The sequence below is a fragment of the Rhizopus microsporus genome, assembly GCF_002708625.1.
Source record: "Rhizopus microsporus ATCC 52813 unplaced genomic scaffold scaffold_9, whole genome shotgun sequence".
In the NCBI taxonomy this organism is placed as follows: Eukaryota; Fungi; Mucoromycota; class Mucoromycetes; order Mucorales; family Rhizopodaceae; genus Rhizopus; species Rhizopus microsporus.
The window spans coordinates 475,712-489,729 of NW_019671924.1; the positions used below are offsets into that span (position 1 = coordinate 475,712).

The 14,018-nt window shown below is 37.8% G+C and overlaps 8 protein-coding genes across 8 annotated transcripts; 4 read left to right on the top strand and 4 right to left on the bottom strand.

The window, feature by feature from the left end:
• The first annotated feature begins 4 nt into the window (after window positions 1-4).
• Window positions 5-3,653, top strand: RHIMIDRAFT_227113 (uncharacterized protein). The gene is made up of 8 exons (XM_023607585.1): window positions 5-256; window positions 318-635; window positions 700-2,299; window positions 2,357-2,509; window positions 2,565-2,848; window positions 2,901-3,181; window positions 3,226-3,334; window positions 3,389-3,653. The coding sequence occupies exons 1-8, from the start codon at window positions 62-64 to the stop codon at window positions 3,551-3,553; spliced, it is 3,105 nt and encodes a 1,034-aa protein (XP_023465847.1). The 5' UTR covers window positions 5-61; the 3' UTR covers window positions 3,554-3,653.
• Window positions 3,548-4,221, bottom strand: RHIMIDRAFT_308607 (acyl-CoA N-acyltransferase; the record flags this gene model as incomplete). The annotated part of the gene is made up of 3 exons (XM_023614574.1): window positions 3,955-4,221; window positions 3,700-3,906; window positions 3,548-3,654 (listed from the first exon to the last, which is right to left on the bottom strand). The coding sequence occupies exons 1-3, from the start codon at window positions 4,178-4,180 to the stop codon at window positions 3,548-3,550; spliced, it is 540 nt and encodes a 179-aa protein (XP_023465848.1). The 5' UTR covers window positions 4,181-4,221.
• Window positions 4,222-4,343: 122 nt separating this feature from the next.
• Window positions 4,344-5,872, bottom strand: RHIMIDRAFT_140578 (uncharacterized protein). The gene is made up of 4 exons (XM_023605687.1): window positions 5,518-5,872; window positions 5,356-5,468; window positions 4,991-5,306; window positions 4,344-4,934 (listed from the first exon to the last, which is right to left on the bottom strand). Exons 2-4 carry the CDS (start codon window positions 5,432-5,434, stop codon window positions 4,403-4,405), a joined length of 927 nt encoding a protein of 308 aa, XP_023465849.1. The 5' UTR covers window positions 5,435-5,468; window positions 5,518-5,872; the 3' UTR covers window positions 4,344-4,402.
• A 1,364-nt stretch (window positions 5,873-7,236) lies between these two features.
• Window positions 7,237-8,718, top strand: RHIMIDRAFT_203208 (CigA protein; the record flags this gene model as incomplete). The annotated part of the gene is made up of 1 exon (XM_023606670.1): window positions 7,237-8,718. One exon carries the CDS (start codon window positions 7,237-7,239, stop codon window positions 8,716-8,718), a length of 1,482 nt encoding a protein of 493 aa, XP_023465850.1.
• Window positions 8,719-8,804: 86 nt separating this feature from the next.
• On the top strand, window positions 8,805-10,095 carry RHIMIDRAFT_140635 (uncharacterized protein). Its single transcript, XM_023605688.1, has one exon. It carries the CDS (start codon window positions 8,892-8,894, stop codon window positions 9,960-9,962), a length of 1,071 nt encoding a protein of 356 aa, XP_023465851.1. The 5' UTR covers window positions 8,805-8,891; the 3' UTR covers window positions 9,963-10,095.
• A 133-nt stretch (window positions 10,096-10,228) lies between these two features.
• Window positions 10,229-10,817, bottom strand: RHIMIDRAFT_237960 (uncharacterized protein; the record flags this gene model as incomplete). The annotated part of the gene is made up of 3 exons (XM_023608855.1): window positions 10,229-10,345; window positions 10,420-10,506; window positions 10,581-10,817. The coding sequence occupies 3 exons, from the start codon at window positions 10,815-10,817 to the stop codon at window positions 10,229-10,231; spliced, it is 441 nt and encodes a 146-aa protein (XP_023465852.1).
• A 173-nt stretch (window positions 10,818-10,990) lies between these two features.
• Window positions 10,991-12,109, top strand: RHIMIDRAFT_287800 (uncharacterized protein; the record flags this gene model as incomplete). The annotated part of the gene is made up of 3 exons (XM_023613508.1): window positions 10,991-10,993; window positions 11,075-11,144; window positions 11,298-12,109. 3 exons carry the CDS (start codon window positions 10,991-10,993, stop codon window positions 12,107-12,109), a joined length of 885 nt encoding a protein of 294 aa, XP_023465853.1.
• Window positions 12,110-12,143: 34 nt separating this feature from the next.
• Window positions 12,144-13,212, bottom strand: RHIMIDRAFT_140638 (uncharacterized protein). Its single transcript, XM_023605689.1, has 6 exons — window positions 13,072-13,212; window positions 12,796-12,999; window positions 12,613-12,729; window positions 12,494-12,558; window positions 12,315-12,443; window positions 12,144-12,262 (listed from the first exon to the last, which is right to left on the bottom strand). The coding sequence occupies exons 1-6, from the start codon at window positions 13,129-13,131 to the stop codon at window positions 12,178-12,180; spliced, it is 660 nt and encodes a 219-aa protein (XP_023465854.1). The 5' UTR covers window positions 13,132-13,212; the 3' UTR covers window positions 12,144-12,177.
• Window positions 13,213-14,018: the final 806 nt, after the last annotated feature.

Below are 14,018 nucleotides of genomic sequence, written 5' to 3' on the forward strand. Positions count from 1 at the left end.
TTTTTCTCTTTCTCTCTCTCTCTCTCTCTCTTTTGCTTATCTACTCTCTCTATCGAAAAAGATGCAAAGGAACGTCAGCGATAGTGTTCTTTCAATGTCTCGTCTATCGAGCGTGATGCGTGATGTAAACACTTTTATCTCTGAATTGGACCAACCATCATCCTCTCCTCCTCGAAGCCAATCCTTTCAACAATTTTCAAATACAGAGTATCAGAAGATCGAGAGGTCAAATACGACTAAAACCTTAGTGAATCATGTAAGGACAAAAAGGAGATATTCATGTTGCATGATGTATCGTGACTAACACCCTCCACTAGGAACTTACAGAAGAAGCATGTCCATCCTTTGCGGAGCCGTCACAAAAAAGAGTACAGCAACCATGTATGTCACCAGAGAATGATTATGTCAACAGATATTTGAAACACAAGGACGAAAAGACAATGGTCGAGACACGACCACTGATGTCATCGACACTTTCTACTGGAACATCTGTTTCAACTGTCGTCCCATCCAATTACGCTTATCTCTCTGCGCTAAGTGGAGCGTTTGTGAAAAAGATTAGAGCCTTGGAAAGTATTCGAGAGTTATTTTGCGCAAATGTGTATCCTGAGTCATTTACAGGACAAGAGGCCATTGTAAGTTTTGCTTTTAAAAAGAGAGAAAGAGTATCAATGTATTCAAAGTATGTTTGTAAAATAGAATACACTATCTAACCTACTGGATGGGTTACCTGAACCATATTGCGTATGTATAGCCAATACGTTAATGAAAACAATCCCACCTCTATTTGAGCCTATTCATTATTCTCAAAAATCTATTATTCAAGGTAGTCTGTATCCGGATGAATACTATACACTGAATGAGGACATGACAGATGAAATGCCGCAGGGTATCTTGACAGGGCTTTTGGGGTGCTATACGCCTAATTGTCATCCTAATGAAGGGTGTTATGCGCCTCGATGTCCTAACCGATATCCCCTTGCATTTCTCGAGCCATTTGGGAATCAGGAACTTAAAGCCTCCAAGGGAACTATCGGCCGAACTCCATCAAGTAGTAGCCACATGGAACAAAAGGCATTATCTGAGGCATGGGCCCAGAATGTGCCGAAAGAGCTGCTAGAGACTCTATCTAAGCGAGAGATTGCTCGTCAGGAAGCGATTAACGAAATGATTTACTCCGAACGAGCTTACAGGAATGATCTTGATACTCTGAATGATGTGATCGTACGCCCACTGTTGAAAGACAACAGCATCATCCCGTCAAAGCAAAGAAGAGAGGAGTTTGTAAGTGAAGTGTTTGGAAACTATAGAGAATTAAGAGAACTCAGTCTCGGACTCTCGAATGACCTGATTAGCCTTCAACAGGAGCAAGCTTATGTACCCATGATTGGTGACACTTTGATTCAACACATGGCTTATTTCGAAGGCCCCTACACACGCTATTGTTCCCGAATGTCGCTTGCCGAGTACTTGATCAAACAAGAATCCAAGGTAAACCCGAGATTGGCTATGTTTTTCATCCAAGTCGAACAGGACAAACGCATGCGTCGTTTAGCGCTTCGTCACTTTTTGCTCAGTCCTGTCACTCGCATGCAGCGGTACCCGCTCTTGATATCTGCTATACTCAAAAAGACGGATACAGAACATCCCGACTACACCTTCTTGATAAAATGTCTCGACATGATCAAATCCGTTGCATCAAGGTCGGATCAGATGGCGGAACACTATAAACGACGTGTAGAGATCCTCGAAACGAACGATGCGTTAGTCTTCAAGCCAGGAAACCCCCATGTAGACCTAGAATTAACAGATCCTCGCCGGAGGTTATTCTATCAAGGCATCATGAAGCGCCGTAGCTATGAAAAATCAGATATCTTTTTATTCGTTTTTGACCATATGGTGCTGATGACCAAGTACAAGTATAGAGTATGGAAAAAGCCTATTCCAATCCAGATACTGCACCTGAGTCAGCGATCAAGTCAGACACCTCCTGTTTCGACAGCGACCTCGAGATCGCTGATGCCTGCTGCTAGTAGCAATAATAACGTGGCATCGCCTAACTATGCACTACTGTATCCACTGACAATCTGCCACCTCGGACGTCATGGAGGGACATATAATTTCCTATGCAGCTTAGAAGAGAAGCAAAAATGTATTCAGGCGATTGAAGAGGCTAAATCTTGCTTAAGAAAACGAATGGGTGAAGAGGTATGCGAATTGATATCTTTAGATGACAGCTCCTTCCGATACTCTGCAACTACAACGCTTCAGGGCAAAGTGTATTGTACTTTTCCTTTTGGTAAATATGGATATTGTTTACTCTTCCTTGGGTAATAATAGTGATTGTGTCCTCTAGTTACCATCCATATGGAAAAGATTCTACTTGTTGGCACAGATAATGGCGTGTATATAAAGAGCTATGATGGCATTGTAAGGCGAATCATCACATGTGAAGAAGTAACACAGTTGGCCGTATTGGAAAGACACCATATCTTGCTGATACTTGCATGTATGTATATATGTGCGCATGATAGACTCTTGTATCTAATAGAATTCATTACAAGCCAAAACATTGAAAGCGTATCCAATAGACTTGCTCATGTCCAATAGCAAATCTCCTGATAAGCTTGGTCAAACACTGGGGCAACACATTCACTTTTTCCAGATCGGTATGTGCAATAATCGGCACCTGGTTGTATATAAAAAGAGGAAGAATACATCAAGCATATTCACCTGCTTAGAGCCATTGTACGATTTAAGAGATAGCAAGAACCAAAAGTACATCACTCCAAAGACTGGGTTCAAACTTGGAGGTCGATCGCATCATGCATGGTTTAAGAAATACAAGGTAAGAATAATAATTGTAAGGTTCGTCAGCTTACCTTTGCTTTTTATATTAGGAATTCTATGTGGGAGCAGAAGCCAGTCGCATTCAATTTCTAAAATCCAAAATTTTAATTGTCTGTGATCGAGGATTTGAAGTGATTGATCCTGAAAACCTTGCGGTTGGAGGAAGAGAGATCCCTGATAGAATGGATCCACAATTCAATTTTGTGAACCGAGAGACGATTAAGCCAATTGCCATGTATCGGGTTCATGATAAATTTTTACTTTGTTATGACAAGTTTGCGTTCTTTGTCAATAATCGAAATGGATCTCTTGTCTATCGAGGGCCACAAAAGTAAGTTGTGTGAACTGTGGTGTGATTGCTTTAACATATTTTAGGTTACCACTCCTCTGTGAATGGGAAGGACAACCATTAGATATAGTATTTCAGTATCCTTATGTGATTGTTTTTGATGCTCAGTTTATTGAGATTAGACATGTAGATACAGTAAGCAATATGATAGCGAGTCAATTGTATAATGTTAACCTTGTCTCTCATTAGGGAGAATTGGTTCAGATCATACCTGGAGACCAAATCAAATTGACCTACTTTCAAACAGGTGACACAGCTGAGATTCATGGCTGCATGACACATACGATAAGATCGGATATTCAACAGTTGTTTTATTTGAAATTGAAGGCTTATCATCCACGTAAAATGTTATAAATGTGGTTTATTTGAAATGTACCATGCCATTTGATTCTCTTTTAAAGTAAATCCACATTTTTCATAAAACGGTATATTCTTGGCTGAACAATCTAAAATGACTATTTATATGTTAGTTCTATTCCCAAAGTCACATAAATTATTACCTTTGTAACAGCCTGTTTGCTCTGCAATATGCTTAAGGGCTTCAATGATTCTGATCCCTAGTTTTTTACCTTGATGAGATGCGTCTACTGCTATATCTTCAATATGGCCAACAAGTCCATTTGTATGGACAAATTTATGCTCAACAAGTATAGTGCCAGTAGCTGCTATACGATCATTTCTTTCGTCTGTTATCGTTATTGTGTAATCTATCTGCATTGTTAGCAACATTTTAATACTAAGCAAAAAAATCTTACATGTGTCATTATGTTTCTTCATATAACCAAACTGTTGATTCCAAGTGTCAATTGTATGTTTGCCTACCTCTGTCAAGACAGAGAGTACGTCGAGATAACCACGGTAGTAATCATTGGATCGTAGTGGATATAGTTTATATCCTTCATGTAACTTTGATTGTACTTCGGATGAAAGATACTTGGTATCTTCGAATAAGTATTCTTCATCAATATGGTCTTTGGTCATGTTTGATAATAGTAAAAATAAAAGAAAAAGAAAGAAAAAGAAACGTAAAGCTAAGTAACTATATTTATACATTCAACATCCTTTTTTTTTTCCACGACCATTAAAGTAAAAAAAAAAAGAGACCAAGTAGGAGTGAAGCCATCATCATCCATTTCATTCCGCGGAAAAAAAAATGCTAAAAATATTTTCTTATTTTTTTTATGTATACTACTATAATTATTATTATTCGCTAAGGAGTTCATCTTGTTCACCATAATCTTCTTCTATTGGTGTAGCATCCGCTGTACCAGTGGACATTATTGAAGGTGATGGGTCTGATACAGCCATAGGGTTGGCTCCACTTGATTCTTTGGGAGCCCTTCTATTTGCATTTCCCATTTGTTCTAAATTGCCTCGTTTCTTCTCAGCTGCTGCCATCACTCCTTTTGCAGCACGAGGTTCCATTTCTTCAAAGTTTTGCCACACATAATGCTTCAAGTCTTTAGCTCCAGGTAAATCTTGAATCAGCTTAGCAATCGTAGGATGTTTAAATCCATAATAATCAGGACCAGAGGCCGAGTTGGAGTGTTCTCTGTGTCGAATCTCATTAGACTTACGAACGACAATTGTCCAAGCACCTGTAGCCGAGTTGGCAATGATCGGTTGATCTGGCATGTCGGCTGCTGTCACACGGAATCGTGGTCCGTCGCCTCCATCAAGGATAGTGGATGTAATGATGGTATTGCTATTAGGGTCGACCATACTAGGATAAGTTCTATATATATATATATATATATAAATAACCATTTGATATTTACAAGGTTTGTTTACCTGCTTACGGTATAGCCAACAGGAAATATATATCGTTCGTTATGGAACGTAGGACGGTCTGTGACGATGTGTCCGAGACTGAGAACAGTCAAAACGCCAATTTGTTGAGGTAATTTAGGATTACCGTCTTCATCTCTATCAATTGGCTGAACACGACGCGTTTTGACGGGAATATGAGCTGCTTTTGATCTCTTGGGAGGTGCAGAAGCTACCGTGGCTGGATCATGGCTTGATTCAACAGTGCTTGAAGGACGATTAGCAAGTTTTTTGAGTATCCTAGTCTTGCTTCCTTGTGGAGTTGAAGTATGTGTACTGACTGCAAAAGGCATAAGTGTTTTTGTACAATGAAAATAACAGGGTCTTACCATCTAAATCTTCATCTGTATCTGATATATCACTATATATATCACTACCACTTTCATCATCTGATATTAATTGATTCATGCTTTCTAGACGTGAGATGCTGTCCAATAAAAGACTATATAAAGTGTTGATACAAAAGAGATAAAAAGTAGAATACAACTTACTTTCTTTCATAAGTTAAAGTGCGTATCTTCTTTTTTGCGTGAATATAATCTCTACTGATGGCAGCATTTAACTAGAATATTAAACAAAGAATATATATGTTTAGAGAAAGATTAAAGTCTTTATGTTTTTATGCCAACTTCTTGCATTTCTTTGAGTTTTCTTTTCAACTTTTTAAATGATTCATCATTTGGTTCTGCATTATTTTCCATTACTATATTGTTATTATCTATGGTGGGTGGCGGCGTAGTTGTCGCTGCTTCTTCTGTAATAAACGGTTGTGGCGATATAGGGTTACTCATTATGTTGTATGAGAAAAAAAAAAGGAAAAAAGGGAAGGAAAGTAAGGTGGTATTGCGTACTGTAAAAAAAAAAAAAGAAAAAAAAATGGCCAGCTTGACTGCTTCTTTATCTTTTTCACTTAATAGAAAAGATGTATTGAATTCCAACCTGACAAAAGTCGCGAAGCCACAGACCAATCAGAATCAATAACCTACATATTCAGGCATTAGGTGGGCATATGTTACTATGATGCAGGAAATCAAACAACAGGATTAGATACGGGGAATTAAATTTATGTCCTTTCATTTGACCAAGTTTATTTTTGTCTATGTAAACTCTCTTTCAAAATAATCCTTATTAAGCAAATTCCATAGATGTATACATTATGTGAAAATCTGCACTCAGTATTTACTTATTTGAGAGAGTTCTTTAGAAGAAAGAACAAATTATGCTTGTTCAAACACAGTGTACTCGTCATTGACTTACGCGTTTGTATTAGAAATACTCTTGCTTCAGATTGTAAATATAGCCTAGATAATTTACTGTAGACTTCCATTCATGTGATCCTGAGCCGAAACAGTGCGCACCTATAAATATGCACTGCGCTATAAGTCCAAAAGAATACAAAAGTAAATACAGGACTGGGGTTAATGACGCGAAGTAAAGCTATAAACCACAGTAAGCTGTATTCCATCTTTATCTTATTCGTTTTGTGAGCATTCTTTGCTCGAGATTCTACTTTATTGTTGTACAAACCTGAACCGTACAGACATGCTTACTGCTTGACGTAATATCCAAACTTTAAAGGAAAGGATCTATTAACAGTGTGATGACTACAATGCTTGAAACCATCCATAAGCAACTTCTTTTGTGCCAATCTGTCTCAAAAGAGCTGGATGACAAAAAGATTACAGTCTATGTTATTGCTCATGATACATTTTTTAGCTTATTGAGACTGTCTATACTCGCTCTTGACATCCAAGCTTCTTTTAGGGAAACTTTTTTTGAAAGAGTGTTATTAATTCACAAATGAGTCCTTTGTACGCCTCCCTGGTCTAGGCACCAGAAAAAGACGGTGTTTTTTAAAACTGCGATATTATTTTCAATGGAATTAAAAAACGTTTTTCTTTTTCTTTCTTTCTTTTTATTAGACCTCTATTACAGTGTCTTCCCCCTTACAGAATATCGTTACTGCTTTACTGTATAGTAGATATATAGCAGTAAAGATGTAAAAATAAACAAGGGGAACATTAAACCAATAAGATGGTTATAACAGGATCTAAAGTAATGGAGTGACAAGTTACTGCTAGGTAGTATAAATAACCAACATTTAATCAAAAAAGGGGATCTTCATTTATTTAAACAAGTGTCACACAAAGTTCCGAGCTATAAATATCAATAAACGATCGTCTTTTTTTTTTACTTCTTTTTCTTTCATTATGTATTCTATTAAAAAAAAGTCAACCTTTGGTCTAATAGCTGCCATATTCCTTATCACAGCAAGCTTATTTTACTTAAAAGCAACAAAAAGAAGGAGCCATGACACCATTCCAGTCATCTTTCCGGGGACTTTTGAATTAAATAATATAAGCACGGAAGAAAAATTTTTATCTTATTTGCCACATTCTGGATTTCATAATCAAAGAATAGAACTTGAAAACGCCTTACTCTTGGCAACCTACCTCAACCGAACCTTACTTGTCCCACCCGTCATGTTGGCAAGTCCAGCCATGCCATGGTCAAAATATGACAAGTTGTACGAAAGATTATTGTTTCAGAGTAAAGCTGGATTAAAACACTGTGTGTCGATACCATCAGATATGCCTTTACCTGCAGAATGCTTGAATAGTTTTAGATATACAAATGTACCTTGGTCATTCTTTTACAACATGTCAGAAATACAGCAACGGACTGTACCTTTACTATTCAGAGACAGTCTGAGTTATCAATGGATTTACACTCATTTGGATGTAACAGCTAAAGATGTCTATTTCTTTAAGGATCTCATGCCTTATGAATATCAAATCAGTGATGACCCAACCGCCGATTTACCACTTGACAGATTCAATTACCGCATTGATCTAGATACACTCAAAGATATCGAACACCGTGTCTTACATTTTGGTTCCATGTTTGGATCCTATCGAGTTCTGGCAGAGACGCCCGAGCATCAGCAAATCCTTCGCGACATTCGTTCCAGCATGATCTTTCGTCATCCTGTACTCAGTCATGTGACAGAAAAGATAGTGAAGAAACTAGGAGGCACAAACCAATTTGTAGGGATGCATATCCGTGTAGGAGATGGCATTTTCAAATTAAGAGCTTCTATCCACATCGACGATATCTTTCATTCGTTAGTGGATCAATTTACAGATCTGACTTTGGAACAAGTCACTCAATACGATCCTAAACATGATCAGGACAGATTGGAGTCAACAGATTATGAAGTTGTATTACGTAGTATGCCCGTAGAATCAAATCATACCAAGCCTATCGAAGTGCATCATGATACCCCTATTATCCTGACTGAACCTAAAACGACTATGCACTGCCAGGACCCCTTGGACGATGTCACTGCTCGTTTTAGACATACTGTACTCTATATCGCAACCGATGCACCCAACCCAAGACATCATCCTCTTTTACAGAAACTGTTTAGAGTGTTCCCTTGTACATTTGTTCTCTCTGATTTTGACGAGGAAGTAAAGGAGATTCAAAAACTTCAAGTGGTAGAAGAAAATGTCAAGCTCGACTCCTATTTGATACCCATGCTTGATGCCATGATCGCAGCCCATGGACATACCTTCTTTAGCACGCCACATAGTACATTTTCACATTATATAGAAAGACAATTGCATCCAGTTTATACTGGTAAACAAGTCCAAGTAATAGGTTTAGAAGAGTATTTAAAAAGTCAGTAAATAATAATAAAAAACAATCGATCGAGAATATAGAAAAAAGGTGAAACTTGGCTCGAAATAGAAACGAATATAGAAAAAAAAAAAAAAACGAAAGAATCGATCGAAATAATAAAGAATGTAAATACATATAAATAGTTCATCTCTTCTTCTTTTTATGTTAAAGAGTGACTGTAATGGAAGATGGCATTGAATTATATAATAAATCAATAAATATATATATGTATAAACCAAAGCTACCATTACTCAAAAATGACTATGGATCACGCTTGAACTCATTAACTCACTGTCGAAAGTGCTCAAGTCCATTCAGTAAGCCTACCACCTTATCCTGTGGTTTCACTCTGTGCCATGACTGTATCCCGCATGTGCCCTTTCAATGCATGTCATTCACTTGCCTCCGAACACACCAAAACGAACATCGAAACAGGCCAACAGTGTTACTAGAAGAAGTAATCACTCATTACCAACAAAAGAGCTTGAGTCGATCGCTCTTTAACTGTTCCATATGCCTTTCTACACTACAAGATCCTGTCACAACCCAATGCGGGCATACTTTTTGCAAGACGTGTCTCATCATGCTACAGAACAGATCTTGTCCGATATGTAGGGCTATACTTGGTCGTCTTGGTAAAGTCGATCAGTGTTTGAGTAATTGGTTATCGTTCATTTCTTCAACTGCTCCTACTTCTGCATCCACTCAACCGGATCATTCGTTATTGGTCATCCAATTAAATACCCCATCTACCATTTTACCAGCCCAGCAATGCTTATTCCATATATCGATCCCAAAAAAGAGCACAGATATCCTCAATTATATGTGTTCGCATCCTGACATAACACATTATGCCCTCTGCTTATCTGCAATATCTAAAGACATACATGGGACTATCATTCAGATCAAGCATATCGATATCCTACATAACCTCGGTCGCTCCGTTATTCAGGCCGTGGGCCTATTTTGCGTTAGCGTAAACCAGCTATCATTTGATGCATTGAGTCGCTGCTACTCTGGAAATATCACCAAGCTGGATAGGAAATATTCATTTCCTGCTATCAAGACAAAGTTACAAAACAGAAAAATGGCAACCCCTGTTCTCAGGCCACACTCAAGATCAATGCAGTTGTTCAAGACATCTCCTACATTTAAACTGGCTGACAGCTACTTGCCTTTCACTCGTCCTACCTGGGGTTCTCCTAAAAGCATGTTGATGTCCGCTTGTTTGAGAAATGCTACAAAGAAATAACCATTTTAAACTGCTTTTGTTTTACAGATAATGCTTATGCATCTATGTTTATAAATCTATATGATCTCAAGCAAACCCTTGCTCATCATAGCCTTTCCTTATTTGTCAACAAACAAATAAACTTCACACAGATCGTGAACACAAATTGTAGAGACAGATCGAACTTTATTTACCTACAAAAAGAGAGAGAAAAGGAGGGGGAGCAAGGAGAGTTAAGAACAATATATGTACACATTTATATACAAAGTATATGAAAAGGATATAAATCAAGCGTTTGTTTGTCTTTCTTTTTTTTCCAAGAAGCGCTCCCGATACGTTTTTCTCTTTGGAATTTGCTCTTCTTGGTTAGATCGAACAAAGGTCTTGAGTAGTTGATTATTATTCTAAAAATGGGAGAGTTAAATATCAATCAGCTTGCTTTTTTTTTTTCTGTTTTTTCTGTTTTTTCTGTTTTTACTGTTGTCTTTTTCAAGCTAAATTCTTTTTTAGATGTTGTTGTTGAAGGTATCAAGGGTAGACTTAATAGTGTCTGTTCCCATTTTTTCTATAATATAAATACGGCATCAGTTTTTCTCTTTCTCTTTTTCTTTTAATGCATATAAAAATGATGATTTCTACTTGGGCTATCTTTCGAGCTTCTTCCTCCTTTTCTCTTGCTTTCTTTTTGGCTGTTTCAATAATCTTGTACTTTACTTCATTAGCTTCCCATTGAGCCTTTTGCTGCTCATACTCTTCACGATCAACTGTGCTTTCTGGTTCTATTCTATTAGAGGTAACCTCTTGTCGACGCTTTCTTCTCTTCTCCAGCTTCTTTTGTTTTCGAAACTTCCATCGTGGCAATCGCTCATTGTTCATTCTAAAGCATAAACATGCTGTGACCTCGAGTTTTTCTTTTCTCGCTTATATCGGAGTTTCAATTTACAGACACCCCACTCCAATGCTCTGCGTGTATGTGTAAAGGAGTTAACAAAACAGAGAGCTGGCAGCGAGCTTTTGAATCCTTCCTTTACATAGCAACGTCGAACAAGATGGTAAAGTGTGATGATAGATGAATGATGTTGATGGATGGATGATTAGATTAACGGATAGAAGGGCTAACTCATATTCTTTAGCCTTTCGTCAAGCAGCAAAAAAACAAGGCCTACTTCAAGCGTTTCCAAGTCAAGTACCGCAGAAGAAGAGGTAATGATAATTAGAAAAAAAAAAACGAAATTCTCTATATAGAGCTCAATATGACACCATTACACTATATTGTGGATCAACATGTGTCCAATGTGTGTCATTGAGACCATTAGAAGAATTTCTTTAATTGCGAGATATTAACCTTAATTATAGAGGGTAAGACTGATTACTATGCTCGTAAGAGACTTGTTGTCCAAGCCAAGAACAAGTACAACTCTCCCAAGTACAGAATGGTCGTCCGTTTCACCAACAAGGACATCATTTGTCAAATCGTCTATGCTAAGCTCCAAGGCGATTTCGTTCTTGCCGCTGCCTATGCCCACGAACTTCCCCGTTATGGCATCAAGGGTGGTTTGACTAACTGGGCTGCTGCTTATGCTACCGGTCTTTTGCTTGCCCGTCGTGTGCTCACCAAGCTCGGCCTTGCTGACAAGTACGAAGGTTTCGCCGAACCCGATGGTACTGTCCAAATGGTCGAAGCTGCCGAAGATGCTCCTCGTCCCTTCAAGGCTTTCCTTGATGTCGGTCTTGCTCGTACCTCCACTGGTGCCCGTGTTTTTGGTGCCATGAAGGGTGCCTCCGATGGTGGTATCTACATTCCTCACAGTGGTAACCGTTTCCCTGGTTTCGATATTGAAACCAAGACCAACGATGATGAACTCCTCCGTAACTACATCTACGGTGTTCACGTCGCTGAATACATGGAATACCTTGAAGAAGAAGATGAAGAACGTTACAAGAAGCAATTCTCCACTTTCATCAAGGAAGGCATCACCTCTGACATGGTCGAAGACATGTACTCTGCTGCTCACGAAGCTATCCGTGAAAACCCTCTTCCCGAAAAGAAGGAAGCCAAGAAGCCTGTTAAGACCGGTCCTCAATTCAACAAGCGTGTTCGTCTCACTAGAAAGGAACGTCTTGCCAAGGTCAAGGCTGCCAAGGCTGCTTTCGCTGCTGAACAATAAAAAGTTTAATCATTTTCATACCTTTTTATTGATAATCAAGTTTTTTTTTCTTTATCTTTATTGTAAAATTAACGTCTGGCCGCAGGTTGATTACCAGCATTAGGATCTCCACCAACGGACATCAAGACCATACCAGCGAAAAGAATGTAGGGCCTATAAAAAAAGATTAGAGGCGATGAATCATCCCAATCGATTATATGTATACCAATATTTTTGGAAAAAACTCTTTTCTTCTGCTTCCTTTCCTTGAGGTGCTTGATCATTTACGTTCACTGTAGGCTTTTTAGAGCTTTGTTGTTGTTTTGCTTGAGCATCAAAGTTGCCTAGTAACGGTCTGGTTTCTTTTAAGATACATACATTATCAGTGTTTGCAATAAAACTTACTTTGGACCTGGAGCTGCTTTAACGACTTTTATGTCGGATTTAAATGGTTTTGTAGTGATTGGGAACTATTTAGATTTGTTATAAAAGTTGCTTTTTGGAACCACTTTTTTGTGTTTTACATTGAGTTTATCATCGCAATCTTTGGCTGTTGAATAATAATCAAGGTGATAGAATTCGTTATTTTCATCCAAATGTAAGATGAACTGGTCATTCCAATCACTTGCAACCATTTGACACTTTTTTTTTTTTAAAAAAAGTTCATTCTCTCTTCTTTTTCTATATATATACTGCGAGACACTTACTAGTTTTACTGTAGAAGTATAAATGTTGTTTGTGTTTTCATCCTTGACTTTAATTTGATAAAACATTTCTTTTGGATCATTAAATTCAACAATTTCGTTATCTGAAGGAACATATTGTGCTGTGCCTGGTAGTCCTACTATATCACCACGCCTTATGTAATTGCCATTTTTTTGATGATAGACAGATAATCTGGATACTTTATTCTAAAATAGAACGAAAAGAAATGAAACATTATTGAACATGTGTCAAGGCTAGTATAAAACATATATTTATACCTCATCAGCAATAGCAAAATGACAAATAAATGTCAAAAGGAGAACGATTGAAATGAGCATAAAAGCAGTAATGAGAAAAAAAGAAGGACGCGTGCGTCTATATGAAATAAGGAATCTTCATAGCTCCGTTCACCATACAGGGTAAAACTCCGACACACATCAGTCTGTATCTTACCAGAATAAATAAAGGCTGACCATCATTCGCGTACTGTCCGATTTTCATAATATCAGTGACTACATTAATATTTCTTCCTCCAGTGCCTTAATATTGCTCTTCTATTGGACAATGGTGTTCGGTATTCAAAAGTAAATTTTTACAAGTCTCTTCAAAACGTTACAAGCTCAAATATAACGTTGAATTGACAAGTATTGCTGTATTTACCCTATAAATACTTTGTCTTTTAAGAATGAGCAACAGAAAGAAACTGACAGCAAAACACGTTTATATAACGCATCATACTCAATTTCCATTGGCCATATAGACACTCTTGATTGCATATAAATGATGTGTGTAATAATGAACTTTCTTGTTCTTGAAGAGATTATGTAGAGGCTCATCGACATACACTTATACCTCTTCTTTATTATTCAAGACATTTCACAGTGGCTATGCATATCATGCTGGACCCTGGACAGACACGACGTTCGAAAAACCGGTATTTTCTTGTTTGCCCAACTCAAAGATGACCAACAATTTTCCACTGATAGTCGCCGAAATTCAACTCAAGATTAGCAGCTTGTTTATTGCTTGTGCTATCCACTATTGCCTCAATATATCAGAAGAGGCCAAAGTCTCGTCGATCTTGGTTGCGCTCAGCGTTGATGAATTTGTGGACAAGTCGTTTCTCAAAAAAGCATTCATGATGGGAAGTAAGCTTTATTACACTATTCGTTGTCTTCCTTGGGCCAAATTTGTCTTTGTGTATAGCATGGATTCAATTACAACC